Source organism: Dermacentor andersoni, chromosome 8 (genome assembly GCF_023375885.2).
Source record: "Dermacentor andersoni chromosome 8, qqDerAnde1_hic_scaffold, whole genome shotgun sequence".
NCBI lineage: Eukaryota > Metazoa > Arthropoda > Arachnida > Ixodida > Ixodidae > Dermacentor > Dermacentor andersoni.
In genome coordinates, this window is record NC_092821.1 from 27,303,150 (window position 1) to 27,320,077 (window position 16,928).

Sequence of the window (16,928 nt, forward strand, 5' to 3'; positions counted from 1 at the left end):
GCTAGGGAAACGACGGAGCATATTTTATTAGAATGTGAACACGTCTACCCAGCGGTCGATTTAGGCACCCCTGAATTCCTTGAAGCACTTGGGTTCAGCAAGAGCAGTGGAAAAGTAAACATGTGCGCAATAGGCATTAGTAAGAGGCGATTGGAGGATTGGTGGAAGAAAAGTAGGGAAACGACAAAAAACCGAGACGTACAAAAGCACAGTTCGAAATAGGGGATCAGAAAATTTGGGTGGGGTAGTTGATAGTGTTTTTTTCTCTTTCTTATTGTTTAACCTAGGTAGAACATTAGGCAGTATAATAGCGAGAGCTTAGTGGCGCAACCCACCGCCCCGTTCCAAAGGGGACGCTCATAACATCCACCCATCCACCCATCGAAGTGCAAGATAGCAGATTGGTTGCCGCATGACGCGATTCTTACCGCTCGCACGTACCGGCGCGCCATGCATTTCGAAGGCAGGACTCGCGGCGGCAGCGCTAGGTGTCGTCGCGAAAGAGGAATCCCGATGCAGCACGTGCCTCACGCATAGCTCGTTTCGACGGTGGCATACGTTCGGTCGCTATGTTGATCCGATGCTAAACGCATTACTTTAGACAGCCATCGTGAGATAAATTCCGTTCCTTGTTTTAAGAGCTTTATGTGTACATAGTTTATATCTGCATAATTTATTTTCCACGATAACTGACGGGTTATAAATCACGTCACCTGTAATAAAAATTTTATTAAGCAGTGCGGCGTCTTGTTTTCTTACGTTTTTCTCCCACTTTTAGTGCCGCTTGCTCACAAAATATTTAGCGTACAACTCAGGTATTCGTCTTATGTTCCGCCAACGCCAACGCAGATACTCAATGCCTCATCCCTTTCGTTTCTAAGCAATTACTGTTCCGTACACAATGTACACTAGACATTGCCCAGTAATGCACACTGTACAAGTAAACACTTTACCGTAACAGCAATTCTAGCATAGCCTAACCTAGGAAGCTCCGGCAAAATAGTTTCAATACGCACCAATCTTTGTGATCAGTTCTTTCGCGGGGTCCTGGAAGTATTTGGGGAGAAACTCGAAGGCATTCTTGGCGGACGCCGTCAGGGCCGCATTTTTATTTTGTGCGTAGATGGCTATCTTCTGCAAACAGAAAAAAAGCTTGGATGACGTGTTGGTAAATAGTGATGCGACGCAAAAATATTGTAAATTAAGTGAAAACAATTTTCTAATTACCCAGTGTAAAACCTTAAGTGTGTGTGTCTCAAGCAGTTCTCATTTGAAGACACGCGCAATGCTGGGTATCTATTTGCCTTTTGAACACTTGCAAAATCAGTGTTCGGTATAACAGATAACCATAGCCCCTAGCGCTGCTATAGTTAATAATTGTCTCGAACCAAGCTGTAAGAGCAGCTCTTGAAGACATTAGCAATAGTCGCATACAAAACGTTTTGACCAACGAGGAGATTGCAGATATCCTACAGGACGTTTAGAACAGGATGATCGTCAAGAAGTACAGTAGCGAATTGAAGGTAGGTCATTATCATCGTCATTGTCATCATCAGCCTGTCTTTATTTTCATTGCAGGACGAACCCCTCTCCCAGGAATTCGAAATTACCTCTGTCTTGCGCTACCTGATTCCGACTTGCACCTGCAACTTGCCTAATTTCATCACCCGAACTAATATTCACCCGTCTTCGAGTGCGCTTCGCTTCCCTCGGCACCCATTCTGCAAATTTATGTCGAGCGGTTATCACACGGCCTGACTCGCTGCATTTGTTTCTGTTAAGGGGCCCCTCTCCAGGTCTGGCCAACTTGAGCTGGTAAGGTCCGTGCATGCAATGCGCGCTAACGATCGTGTCTGCTAAGTATTGCATCGCCACGCGCCGCGGGAAGAGCTGAATTTTTGAACCGACCGCCGTTTGCCCTTCTTCTCCTCGCGGCCGCCGCGCTCCCAGCCGCAGAGTCGGCGCATATAGCACAAGCGTGTCTAGGTACACGCTGTGATGACGCTCATAGCGGCACGTGATTTCGAGAATTATTCAAGGAAACATGTTTTATGTGTGTCATCCGCTGCCACTGTAGACGATTTAAAGTTTATATAAATCAACACACAAACCGAATGTCTGCGGTGCTTTCTTTTTGTTTTGTTTTACTTCGCATCGAAGCGAGAGAAATGTACTTCCGTTTCGTCTGCTTGTGCACACGTCGCGCCGTCGCACGCGCAGACAACGAAATTGTCATTTCCTGCCGAGTTGCAGCGCGCGACCATGCTCTGTGATCCGCTCGTGTCTGCCTCGGTATTCGTGTAGCACTGGTTGATACCGCCAGCAAGGCGTCCTCTTACACAGCGCAGAAAATCGTGCGCTGCGCGAAACGAGACAATCCCAACAGCTCGCACGCGACGCCGAGCCGCAAAAAACAAAGCGAGGAGAAAAAGAAATGTACGCAGGGCCCGTGACGTATGCGACACGCGTTTCTCGAGCTGCGGTATGGGAGAACGCAGGGAAGGAAATTGGCTTGCGGAGGCTTCACGGGGCGAGTGGAGAAATCTTCCTTAAAGAGCCCCTCACCCGTTCTCGCCATATTGAGCTGACAAGCGCAGAGCATACATTGCGCGATAACGATCGTGTCTGCAAAGTGTTATATCGCTACGCGCCTCGGAAAGATCAGAAATTTCAAACCGAACGCCGGTTTTCCTTTTCCTCGCGGGCGCCGCGCACCAAACCAGAGGATGACGTAGCCGCATCCCTGCGCCTATCGTACTTGAGCATTACCTCCTAACTTGTCTAGAAGGTAATGGCTGAGTCCGCAGTGTGACGTCGCTCGTGGAGACACGTGACCTCGCGGATTATTCAAGACAACATATGTTATCTGTGCGATGTGTTCGTTGAATTGACGAATTGAAACTAAGAAAAATAATAAAAGACCAAAACGGAACGTTTGTGTTTTTCGTTTTACTTAGCGCCAAAGCAAGAGAGATGTACTTCCGCTTCGTCTGCTCGTTCCTACGGTCGTGCCGTCACGTGCATAGGTACCGAAACTGACATTTTCTACCGTGCTCCAGCGGGTGATCACGCTCTGCGATCCGCTTGTTCAGCCTCAGTACTCGTGTAGCACTGAATTATACCGCTAGTCATGTTTCCTTGTGCACTGCTCGCCAAATCGTGCGCTGCGCGAACGAGACAACAGCTCGCGCGCGACGCGGTCAGCGCAAATGCGTAGCGCCGGCAAAAAAAGAAAGAAAAAAAAAGCGAGGAGAGAAAGTGAAGGTGGGGCCCGTTACACATGTTTCACGCGATCCTCGAGCTCCGGCATAGGAGAACTCAGGGAAGGAATTTCGCTTGCGAAGGCTAGACGGGGCGAGTGGAGAGGGAGCCTCGCTAAGCAGTGGAGCCCGCCTGCTAAAATCATGGGTTCGCGGCACTGAAATATTGCTATCTCGTCTATTAATTTGATTTGAAAACTTTTTGCGGCAGAACGCTCCCTAAAGGACACGTAACCACTTCCAGCGTATAACCAAAATTTGCTATAGGACCTGGTGAAGGGCCCTTCAATGTAGGTCAAGCGCACAAAGGCAAAGAGCCGTACTTCTAACCAGTTGGAAGCACTGACCTCCACTAAATAGGCAGTGGGTGGAAGCAGCGTTCTGCCTTCTCGCCATCCGTGTTTTTGTGCGCTTGTCCAACCAGTTCGAAGCAAAGCTCTGTTTTCTTTTCGCCGTCCGTGTCTTTTCGCGCTTGACCTGCCTTAAGAAAAATGACGCCGTACCATCTAGCTCTGATCTTTCTTGACAGTGGTATCTGGTTCCTCAAATCAATGGTTCACGGCACTGAAATATTTCTATCTCGGCTATTAATGAACCGATTTATCTTATCCGCACTGCTCTGACTCGCACGTTGTGCTTCTACAGTTTCCTTACATTGCTATTTGTGGAGTCCATACTTGTTCTCGAGCTTCTTTGGTAACCTTCAAGTTTCTTCCCCATAAGTTAGCAGCGGTAGAAAGCAATTATTCTACATTTCCTTTTTAAACGACCGGGTTAAACTTCCTGTCAGGATTTGGTAACGCCGGCCGTATGTACTCCAATTGATTTTTATTCTTCTGTAATTTATTTCTCTTGATCAGGATCCCTTGCAAATAATTTATCTAGATATGTGTACTAGTGCATAGACCTAGGGTAGTCCAGCGATCATGAATTATTGCTTCCTTTCCAGGCTGTTGAACATTACCTTTGTCTTCTTACTTACCTTACTCTTCTCGGTTAAGGTCCTCATTAATTGAACGTAGGTGTGAGGCATATTAGTGTGTATCAATGCCATAAGCTGTAGTTCAAGAGTGACAACGGACCCTACAATGTTATAAATAATGAATACACGACCATAATAAGTGAGCCATTTATCTGGTGGGAAGCAGCATATTATTGATAAATGAAGGCCGGGTCATTTGATTGGCATTAATATATTGTGGCTAACACACAGCGCTCTGGAAAACATACGCAAGCGAGCTGAGTTGGATTGGAATGGGCCCTTTTTTGTTTATTTGCAGTTGACGCACAGATTATAATACAAGATAAGCAGAGGAGAAAGGCTGCTGACGATAAGATGAACAATAAGTCTAACTGTCGAAAAAGCTACTGGAATCGAAGACACGAAAAGAACCATAAGCAAGATACGGCTTCATGTACGTGGATGGCGCGTCCGTATCAGGTAAATTAACCAGAATTTACATCCTGCCGAGGTACGCTATATTACGAAATTAGCGGAACAATAAAGCTTTAGCTTAGGAGGGCCATAAAACGAAACAAAAGCACAAAACAAGTAAAGTGGGTAGGACACCATGTGAGGGTGTGTAGCAATCTGGCGTGAAAATCTCTAGAGCTTTTGTATGAGAGCTTGCTTGGCCACAAAGCATAGTATCAAGTCGAACGCTTATGCTCTACCGAATCACAAAAGCGTTAAAGAACACGATATTATTGCGCGAATGAAGAACCGAGCAGTCAAAAATGAAATGTTGCGCATTCACATAAGCTCGTATCCCAGTATTTCTTGAACAGTCCCACTAATATACAGAATATGCATCTTTCTAGCGACAATATAATATTTCGCGTAACTTACAGCAAACAGCTTAGCGCTCTCATTGCAACAGCAATACAGCCATACAGTTACCTTTAAGTGAAACTAAACTTTCGTTGGCTAGACATCTTTCTATCATACTGACCCCACTAGTGACTGAAGTTTCTTTGGCATTGAGCAATACGAAAACATGATAAAAGTTAATGAACCTTAGTAAAGTCACTACAATATTCCTAAAGACAAAAAATAATATGGCGCTACTTCGAGACAAGAAACTGTGCAGTACAGTGGATGTGTGTGCTTCCTACACACTGGAGAAATATTCCAAGCTCACACGGTCTCACTGTATAGCAAAATTGGAGCACGCACTTCCAAGACACATCAACTCGAATGCCGTTGGTAGGCAAAAAAAATGTGGATCGCTTGCAATCAAACTCACTAGCCGAGATGTCAAGCTGTCACTAGCATTCACTTTGACCCTTGCACTATTACCAAGTTCAAGACGGTACCCCGCCATATTTGAGACATGCACAAAAATCTAACAACCGCAACAAGAACTATCCCGATTCCGTACTTACGCCTGGAAGGACATTCGTCCGCTTCAGAGATGCTGGGAATACCACCCAGGCAAGCATGTCCAGAGGCATGGCCAACGTATCTTTGAACTTGATGGTAATCATGCTACCAGTCCTGCAAAGTAAAAACAGATACGTTTTCTGCGAACTCTTCGGTGCCAAAGAAACAAGATCGAAAGAAGCGAAGCGTAAACACAAACAGTGAGCACGTTGCCTTCGACTGGGCAGTGGTGCTTTTAGAAGAGCTTTGGATGTATGCGCAGCCCACCACCTCTGCGCGCATTGAACCTGAGAAGAGGCGTTATATAGGCAGTTTACTGGAGTAACTTGTTCCATAACTTCAACTACGCATTTCGGACTCACATTCGAGGACGTAGCCGTCGCCACCAGATTTGTGGAAAGGCGCCTACTTGGATGGTGATCCAGGGTTTACCTATACACTTACCTGGCCCCCTCTCCCATTGCGGTGGTCACCATGCTATTTGTGCTCTACATACATAGTGTTGCGTGTTCGACGGATAGAGTGTTATTCATAATGTCTGGTCTTTGAACTCTTTAATGCGTTTAGCATTCCTTGGATAATTCACGCACTTTCTGGGGGCTATCTATCTGTCTGTCGGCATGTGTGTCTGTCTGTCTGTATCTATTTATATATCTATCTATGCATGTTTCTATGTATGTCTCTAGCTAACCACTTTCCCGCCTCTGGGTAGTCGATGGTCGAATGGGTGCCGCGTCGAGCTGCTCTGCTAATCGAACCATCGGACTAACCTGGGTCTAGAGTTTGTGCCAACGTGCACATAAGGGCCGCTCTTCCATGACCGAACCTCTCTGACACCAACAGACTTCCCCGTAGGAGCGGGTAGGCCCCGCTGTTCGAACAAAGACTTTCAGGCCGACTTGGAGTGCTCGCTATGTACCGCTCGGTGTGCGCCTGCCTCCAGTGAACCTCTTTTAATGTCAACATGAGTCGCTGGGTATGTGCAAGTAGGTGTGCGCTTCTCTTCGCTGAGCACGGTAATTGGGTATGTGTCACTGGGAATATGCCAATCGAACACACGTCACACGATTTCCTCAAGAACAGCAGCCCGCCCCTTTAGGAGGCTTCTGCACAGATGCACTGGCTACGCGCTTTTCAATAAAGGCCTTTTCCGACACCGCCTCAGCGAGCTGCGCCATGAATGTACTAGGTATGCGCCGTTCTCCAATCAACCACTCGCCGACATGAATTACTAGTATGTGCCACTGAGTATGCGGAAATTGAGGAACCAGCGCGCCCCGCTTCGCGTATCGGAGGTCACGCGCGGACTTCGCAGCAGTGCCACTACATGGCGCAGCATTTCTAGAAAGAAGCGCAATTGAGGAGCCTTCTTGCTACGTGACGCGTTTCTAAGGCGTCATGCCTTTCTGAGGCAGTGAGCAGGCTTTGAGGTGGCGGCGCCAGACGCCGCAGTTTTCATAGGGAAGCGCGAAAAAGGAATCCTGCTGCAGTACACGCCTCATACCTACTTCCTTTCGACGCTGGCAATACGCTGTGTCACTGGATTGATCCAGTGCTAACGTTATTACCGTCGACATTCATGGTGAGGTCAGTTCCACTGTAATTTTTTTTGCTGCACGTATTTTCCTTTATTGAAAGTGCTACTGTGGTCCAATTTTTTCGTGTATTTTTGCGTGATTTGAATTTGCTTCACGCGTGCTAGCATGAATAGCAACGAGTGAGGTTGCTGACAATATGAGGACTTGCGAACATCTGAATGAGCTGCACAGTTCCTCGTTAATGAATGCGTGGAGCAAGTTCGCAGCATCTCAAGAACCATATGGTTATGAGAATGTTTAAATAAATGTTCTATTCCCTTCTGATTCACCAACCCCCCCCCCCCCCCTGACCCCATACCACAAAAAGCCAAAAACATTCCGGCCAATGAAAAATGCGTGACGCCTCCAAGAATTTTTTATTTAGCAGGAAAGCCACCAACTTGTCATCACGAGAGACAATCACCCCGCGCAAGTACTACTACTGCGATACTGTCGCGTGGGTAGTATATATCGTTCGTCTATTCGTCGTAGTTCGATGCGTTGCGGTTTGAAGCCTTCTTGTTAATGTCATTTATTTTTTCCAAGAACTTGCTCTGCAATATCGCGTAAAGAATTTTATTTATGGTACGTTCCGCAATAATACTTAGTCTTACTGGAGAACCCGAATGCCGCCATTCTATAGTTGTCGGGTAAGCCAATGCCTCCTTTACTATACTTATAAATACTTACTTATAGATAGTTTCTATACTTAGATACTTAGATACTTAGATGCCTGCCGCGTGGTCCGGTAAACTCGGTTCCGCGCCCTCTCCCTTTTCTCGTCTCCGCGAAAAGGCAACAAGCGCTGCTCATGGCGAACGCCTGCAACCTAGATCACGTGCTGCGGCCTCTGGTATTACCATGGCATCTGTCACCGTCTCTGAGGCCCGTGAGAACGCTCGCTTCCAGGCGCATGCGCATATCGGTGCTATCAACGAGCAGGCGGAAGCGTCCGGCCGTCGCCGGAAGTTGAAAAGGCTGCGAGTGCCGCCTCACGGAATTTACGCGGAACTAAGGGAACCGCCGCTACAAGGGGAAAGCGAGCGACGCGGCGGGAATCTAGTTAAGGAGGCAGTGGGACAGCACACTGAACGTATTAAGCGTACACTTTCCACCAATTACTGCCACACTAAAATATCACGTTGATCGATGCACATGTGCGAAAGTGCCGATTCTGTGCTAAAATGATCAGGCGTGAGCTGAGAAAATGTGGGCACCTTTATGACAGTGCGTTCTCAAAACCTCCCTACCATTTTCATATCAAATACGTTTAGTCTCTCCGACACGAACAGCTCATCACTCTTCTTGACAGGAACAGACAAGCGCACTGCTCGAGAGGAACAGTTAATACACTCGGCTCGAGAGGGCGAAATGAATCCTTTGTTCAACAGGAAAACATGACCACATCCTTTGCACAGAATAATCATCGCATTGCTCTACAGGAAGAACAGAAACGTACGGCATATGCAATGACAAAAGCTCTCAATAATAGATGTAAAGCACGAAATAAAAAAACCTAATTTGGCACTTTCGCTCACGGCGCTGACCTACTAGGTTAGATCACTTACTATTTGCGCATAAAGTCAAACTTCGCAACTTCACTGGGTAAAATTATTCATGCGAAAGTGACAGGTATCCTGGGAGTTTGGATCTCTGTGTCACTTTTCTTATGTGTTTACAACACCACCATAGCTGTTAAAACCCGCTCTTGTCCCGATGACAACGTTTTGTATCTCGTTAGTGCTAATAATCAATACGACTAGCTGTCCAACACTTTCATACTTCTGTGAGTGAAATGCTAAATACAATATGGCAATGCGAAAAACTGCAGCCATCAGGTTTACTAACAACAGTGCGCCTTTCTAATATACATAGTAACTACATCTACAACATAGCGAGCCAACGCAACGGACTACATTTACAGTTGATGTAATGTCGCACAAACATATCGTCGCTATCGGTTGGAATGCGCATAGAGAACATAGCAAACACAACTCTTATACGATCTGTACTGGGATATGCCTCGATCTTTTCTACGATCCCGTTTCCACGCATTCCATAGTGACAACCTTGAATGAGTGCGAAAAATTGACCTTTTAATTCAGTTAGCACCGATATGACCGCAAATTCTTACTCTCGTCATCGCATTCGCCATTTGAAGCTCCAATCCTTGAGGCATGGACCCACATGTGGTCTCATTAACCGACTGGATTATATTTCATATAGAAAAATATTCGATTCATGTGCTAAAACACACCGATAGGTGACTGTTTCTCAAATGCGACGTTCTCGCCCTTCGAACGTTGGGCCGCTCAAGCACCACTTCGATTCTTCCAGAATTTTACAGTAAAGCTGTATATGGCCAGGATCTGGCAGATCGTCTCAGGGAACAAATGATGCGTAGAACGGCAATTTTTCATACGTGGACCGATCCACAATATAGTTTCATACCGGATCGACCCGCAGCGGAGGTCAAGCAGGCGTTGAGCACTCCCCATACGTGTGCCGATCCGAAGATTAGTGCAATGCCAGGCCGACCCGTGGCGGAAGCGAAGCAGGCGTTGAGCACTCCCCACAGGTGGCCCAATGCCGAAGATGGCGCAATGCCGCGGGCCGAGCCGCAGTGGAGTTGAAGCAAGCGTTGAGCACTCCCTATACGTGCGCCGATCCGAAGACAGTGCAATGCCCGCCGTGGTTGCTCAGTGGCTATCGTGTTGGGCTGCTGAGCACGAGGCCGCGGGATCGGATCCCGGCCGCGGCGGCCGCATTTCGACGGGGGCGAAAAGACCCGTGCACTTAGATTTAGGTGCACGTTAAAGAACCCCAGGTGGTCGAAATTTGCGGAGTCCTCCACTACGGCGTGCCTCATAATCAGAAAGTGGTTTTGGAACGTTAAACCCTATAAATAAAAAAGACAGTGCAATCCCAGGCCGACCCACAGCGGAGGTCAAGCAGGCGTTAAGCGCTCCCCGCACGTGGCCCGATCGGGAAGATGGTGCAATGCCGCGCGCGAACCGCGGTGGAGGTGACGCAGGCGTTGAGCACACTCCATACGTGGCCCGATCCCGAAGGTAGTGCAATACCGGGCCGTCCCGCGGCGAAGGCGGAGTGTAGTCTTTTCTAAAAAAATGTCTATTCATGCTTCTGTGTATATTTTCGGTTTGATGCTGATTTATTGAATTATACCTGTCTGTTCACTTTGTAGTTGCTTCTATTAAGTTTTCAAAAAGAGAAGTGCAGTATTTGTTAATTTACGAAACTATGACTTGGCTGTCATAATGGGCTTTAACGACAATTCTTGTTCTTGGAGCAGATAGCACAGTTGAAGGCATTGAGCTCTCAGAGGCAATTAATTCACTTGAAGCGACTTTGGCAACAGAGATAAGTTTTGACATATGCCTCGCGATAATTTCAGCATCATGTGCCACTGCTCCACTGCAGTGCAGGATAAAAATAAAGCGGTTCAGCGCTTACATTGGTAACGTATATATCGAAACTGGGTGGCTGTAACGTAACGGTATTTCAAACTTTTTAATACCATTTGTGCAATCTAGTTTCCAGGATTATTAGTCAAATCTTGTTCGGGTTATTCGCTTCGAAAGCAAACAAAAGTCCCATCCTTTAAACGAAGAGAATGTTGCATTGGCCTGTTCAAACAACGCTGGTACGCGACGATCGATGCTTGCATCGGCAGTTACGTAAATTAAATGCCAGGAAAATGCAGCTAAACAGATGGAAAAGCTTTGTGCCACAGCACCCCTGGTGTCGTGTATAAATTGGGCTGCGAATGCGTCAGGCTTTGTAAATCACCGGATGGGATTTCTATATTTCAATGTGTGCCCGGAAGTAGTTGGACGAAAACAAAGTTAATTAGTTAGCCTCTGCAAAAAATTCAGTTTTGAGTTTTGGTGTTTTTTTTCGTGCAAGCAATCTTAGCAACTTTGCGCAGCCTCGCTCATGAATAAAACAAGCAGTTGCAACGGTGCACAGTAGGTGCGCCATGCTATTGTCTTCACGATTAGAGCCTACAGGGTCTTCGTCATCCTTTGTTTTTTTCTACTACAAAACAAAGGCCTTTCCCAGCAATATTCAATTAGCGATGTCTGGCGCTACCTGATTCTAAGTGGCACCTCCAAATTTGTTAATTTCATCATACCGCCTAATTATCCGCAGTCTTCAACTGCAGTTCCCTTCGCCGGGTCGCCATTCTGTAACTCGAATGGACCATCGGTTATCTGCCCTACGCATTGCGTGGCCTTCCGAGCTCCATTTTATTTCTATTAAAGTCGACTGTAATATCGACTGCCCCTGTTTGCTATCTAATGGTATGTGACCCAAATCTTCGAGCTTATCAGTGGCAAGTGAATGTCATGGGCGAAGGGCATTCTGTCGCTGGAAATGAGTGCTCGCAGTACTCACACTTCGGGCTGTCCGTCCAAGGCCGCATTCGCGACGGCTAAGTGCCCCTTGGGAATCTGCAGCGTGAGCGCCACTGGAACGTTCCAGCCGGTCCTCTCGAAGCACGGGAAGGCGGCGTGCGCCTCGCGTTTCTTGAGCTCCATCTTGGCGACCCTGTGCCAGTATAAAACGAGGCGCCATGTTGTGCGAAAAGATTTTTACCCTGTTACCTAACCGAGTGAGAGCGTTAATTGCAGCTATTGTAACAGACATTGCCAAGCTCCCAAAAAATAGCTGTAGTCTCGAGGTCAACGCTTTCCTTTGCTCGCCGGAAAGGACGTGTTTTTCGTTGCGCATTCGAATTTTGCCGCTTGCAGATGTTCTTCAACGTTTATCTATTCTATTCGTAATCACTTGTGATAGTTGCGCCCTCACCACTTATGTTCCTAATCGGTTCCTGATTAACAGGAGTGAGATTGGAGACCACTGTTCGGAACGCCCGTTCACTTTCCTATCATCCGATTGACCTAGGTTGCGCGAACGTCGTCAGCCGCGAGGCTCAGCCACGCTTTTGCTGAGGTCAAACCGACGACATGCTCCTGTTCATCATTTCGAAACCAAGCACGTCGTCTGCTGAGACCACAACGCGAAGAGACGTGTTCCGTTGGAGCGACCAAGGGCGCTCGCTTAGAGACCTTCTCCGCATTGCACGTCTGGTGGCAGGGTCTCTACAAAGCTGACATTTCCAAATTCTCCGAGTTTTCCAGGTTTTCCCTCAGTGCCTTGCAAAGTTCCCTGAGTGACATTGAACTTCCTTTTATGTGAAGGCGGACTGACACCATGTCGCCCGATGCTACCATTATCTAATAATCACGCTAAAAATTTTAAAGAAAACAACTTAATCCAGTTTGAACAATATAATAATTAGTGCTTATTTTATTCAACAAGGAAACAGAAAGGGGGGGTTAGTAACATGCACAGTGAATAAAATATCTTCGAAGAAAAATGGTAAAACGCATTGCAAATCGAGTTGAACATTTAGGTACGAATAAGCAGGAAATGCATACAGAAGCGACTATTTTCGAGTGTGAGCCCATTGCTCTGATGCCTGAGCTTTCTCACAAGTGAGATCCACTCTCAACAGTTGGTAAGTCAACCTCAACTGCCCTGACATACTTACAGCCCACGTACAACCAATCAGTGTTGCGTTTCACTGCTTTAAAGAGTTTATTTTGGCTGGTATGAGGGACACCTGCATCTCTGCGTCAGCCAACACTTTTTTGAGCTCAAGCTCCTTCAAAGAAGCGGCGGGACTCTTCATTTCCCGTTCATTCCTCAATGTGTAGGTCGTTTCTGTTCTCATCCTCCTCCATCCACGCGTTCGCCACACGGACCACTTCAAGCATCCCCTTGGTCAGTTTCTCAGTTACCGTACAGTTTTTCGGACTTCCTAGGGGTCGCGAAAACGTCCGGAAAATGCGGCAATTCGAAAGAAATGAATCATGTCTCTTACTAGCCAGGGCTCTAATCTCCACAGGCACAATAGAAAAAGCTCTGAAGGCCTTCCAGTACATTTGGCACATCGGAGCCCGTACTGTAACAGGAGATGGCAGGTGGGCGCGTCTGTAATTAAGGAATACATACTGTGTCCCTTGACAATTGCCCTTCCCACGCCTGTTGCGCTTTGCCGCAACACTTTTGCGTGCGCTTCACCGCATAGCAATGGTGTAGGAAGACGAGTCTGACTATCGGGAACCGGCAGTATGCAACGCGCCGTGCTTTCCGAGCTTCGCAGCCATTCGCGATGAGCACAAAGGCGGAGTCGCTTCTACCCGTTGCTGACAGCAGCGAATTCTTCCATTGGAAAACACGGCACAGGACGGCAAGAAAATAGCGAACTTCGAAGCAGTTAGGCCTAGCGTTGCCGCGGTCAGCGGATCTGCGTGCGAGATCGCCGGTTCGAGGCGGCAAGGTAATAAAAATGGCGGCGGTGGTGATGGCTTTGATTAATGCAGTTTCGGACGTGCGGGGACGGCAAAAATTCCGGAAAGTCGGACGGCGAAAGGATCTCACGTCTGAAATTTCAGACGTTCTTGTACATTGACTCCATGGGGTACGCTGCGGTGCCGCGAAGCCGTCCGAATTATCCGGCGTCAAGAAAGCCTGTCGTTGACTGTAGACTGGCAACTCCTCCAGTGGACGGCTCGGCGTCAAAGAGGATTCCTTACGATTCCTTTATCACTCGAGCCAGCATAACCGCGAGTTTCGTTCCCTTTCAACAAAATTACTGCTCGTTTTTCCTTATTGAAGCACAAATTCCCCGAGTTTTCCCTGAGTATTTCCAGACTATTCAAAATCCCTGAGAATTCTCGGTTCTCCCGGTTTTCCCGGTTGGTAGACACTTTGGTGGATTCGATCGGATCCAAACGGCGGCTGCAGCTACGGAATCGCACGTTCGCATCCATTGCATAGTCCAGTTAAGATGATGGTGCTTGCAATGGGCGCCTCTGTTGTTGAGTTAGCGTTACTCGAATGGAAGGACAGCGTTTGCAGGTCCGAAAGTAGCTTTAAGCGATAGCAGAGAGCGAATTCCGGCGTCGCTTTCGTTTCTAGAAACGAATAGAGCGTTGAAAAGTTCCCCATCATGCGCCGAGAACTAGGGGCCCAGTCGGACATTACTGCGCGATGACAAGTTGCTTCTTGAAAGCGTGCCCCTGCTCCCGTCTTTTCTTTTTCGCTGTGCGCGATACCACGAAGCGACTAAATGCGACCACGAAAAAACTAATAATAATGAATTGTAGCAGTCATACGTACTACTATTTTAGAATTCTTTAGGCCGTGAGAAGAAACAAATACATTTCTGATTATAAATATTTTTTATTATATTCAAGAAACATTGAGTTTTGTATATTGTACCCAAGCAGACGACAACTCATGCATGTCAACTTCCAGGGAGCTCACCGTTTGCAGACTGGCTTCTCTCTCACCCGTTGTAAAAAAAATTTCATACAGCCCACTTTGTGAAGTAGAAGCGACTAGTCGAACGCGTTTTCTGAACAAAGATCTCCGATCGCGCCCCAGATCGTTATCTTGTACCCAATCAAGATTTTTACTTACCACCATTACGTCACGCCTCGGATTGTCTCCGTGACTCAATCTTAGCGGAAATGTGTGTATGGACGTCGAGGCCATTTTTTATAGGAATGCAATTATACGTTGATCTTACAATGTCAATGGCGACCGAAAATTTTTTAACAAAGCCCGAGCTCATACTACTACCATTAATTTATTCGAGAGCGAGACGTACGCAGGTGTTGCCCCCCCATTCATTGCAGACAGCAATGTCGTTCACAAATCTTGTGTTCCACCATAAGAGCGTCCATCCTTCCTCACCGTTTCATTTCCTTTTTCTGCCAAATTCCGGGACTTTCGAGCTCATGTGAATGGTTGTGCATGCAATGGCGGAACGGCTTCGCAAAAAGAAATGGCCGACAACTGCTCGATTGGCTGCGAGGCACCGCAAAAGGCTTATGGAAATCACTGCAGTAATTTGTGAGGGCACGACGATTACTCGAAAAAGAAAGCGGGTAATGTGGAGCTTGGAGCATTATGAGAGTGCGATTATTACGCGAGTACACACAATATATCTTTGTACTAGAAGACCACCAGGGGCGTAGCAAAGGGGGGGGGGGGAGCTTATAGGGCTTCAGCCCCCGCCTGATATTTTTTCGTGCTGTCCATGCACCGCCGACCAAAGCAACCCCCGGAGCCGGGAATCATTCTGGATTTTGTCTAGAATGTCTTTTTCACGCTCGAAAATACATTTCACCGCAAAGATTGCCAACTCGGGCTGGATGTCGCGGCAACGCCTTGACAGGATTCGGGGCCCAATCCCATCGCTCAGGATTCGTTGTCAAGATTGGAAACCGGCATGAATCCGAAGGTAGCTGGCCAATGCCGTCGTCCAACTTATCCACGCTGAGGACGTTGATGAAGGGAAGCACTGCTTCTCATCGAGAACGAGGAATATCGGTTTATTTACAGTATCTATATCAGTCTAACATGACTGTTTGAGAAAGTACATCAGTCTAACATGACTGCTTGAGAGAGAGTCTCAGTCCAACATGACTACTTAAGAGAAGTGTGTCGAGCATCCGCACAACCGCAGTTGTTAAACACTCCATCCTCCCCCGATACAAGGTGATGCGAACGTTCGTTTAGTCATCGCAAAGTAGCCGCCTCTCCGCGGCACGGTTTACACACACACACGCACACACGCATACACACACGTGTTTACGGTCCGAAACCGACACCACACGAGCTTCATAGAACTCGGAGCCGTTCCGCGTGGCACGTTGTCTTGCGTCTTCGTGGGGGCGTGGGAAGGAACGAAAAACGGCGTTCCCGCGGCAACTCGCGCACCCGTAGCACACCAGGTCCGCGTTGGGGAGTTTGGTAACAATAGTTGGCCCGCCGAACTCGTTCCGTCACAACGGCATGAGGCTAGTGGTTGGCGGCGGTTTCAGCAAAAAGCCTGCTTCATCGAACGCATCCTAGCTGAAGCGACGGAGAGTGGAGGAGGCGCGTATTGTTCCCCGATTTAGTCGATTTAGTCACGCTGTGGCTAGAGGTTGGCGGCGATGCTCCCGAGATGTTGCTTCCACAGTCGCAACTGGTTGGCAAAACTTGCACTGCAGCTGGCCGTTCTTAACAGCGCCTCCGAGGCCCGGAAAATCTCGACTGTCTAGCGCTGACAACCGCTGGGCAGGAAGAGAACGGCTGGTGGCCGGGGGTGATTGCTGCCTTGGCTCGCAGCGACCACTTGCGTATTGATGTCACCGCCCCAAAACTTCCAACAAGGACAGGCAACTACAAAATGAACCCCACAACACGGCTCTGCGCCGAGATGACGTACCTTGGCTCTACCTTTAGACACGCTAGGCTTCAAAAAAAAAAAAAAACATTGGTGCAGAAACAAAACAAAATGCTGCATTTCGCTATGCCAATTTCTGAAGCAATTTCGTGCTGACAAATTCAGCAATAAGGGAGGGAATCCTGCTAAATGAGAGGAGATCTTCTTGGCTTAAAAAACATTAACACTAGTAACCCTAAAATTTAGGCGGGACTCTCAAACGCAGAATTCAAATTAGCCTGCTCAGTTCATCCGCATTGCTATGCGACTTTCCCTTCTTATATCTAACGCAGAAGTTGTACTCTTGGAGAGTGAGGCTCCATCGGAGCAAGCGGCCATTTTTGTGTGACATTTGATTGAGCCACGTCAGAGGACAGTGGTCGGTCTCCGAAGATGAA

General features: G+C 47.5%; 1 protein-coding gene across 5 annotated transcripts in view; it reads right to left on the bottom strand.

Moving 5' to 3' along the window:
- The window catches only part of LOC126526230 (uncharacterized), a 233,582-nt gene that overhangs the window by 196,403 nt on the left and 20,251 nt on the right, over positions 1-16,928 (bottom strand). For all 5 annotated transcript variants that reach the window (XM_050174148.3, XM_055068109.2, XM_055068110.2 and 2 more), the window contains 3 exons: positions 11,640-11,792; positions 5,646-5,757; positions 1,017-1,134 (listed from right to left, as the gene is read on the bottom strand). In XM_050174148.3, the coding sequence (XP_050030105.2) occupies positions 1,017-1,134; positions 5,646-5,757; positions 11,640-11,792 (383 nt within the window). The remainder of the gene's footprint in view (positions 1-1,016; positions 1,135-5,645; positions 5,758-11,639; positions 11,793-16,928) is intronic.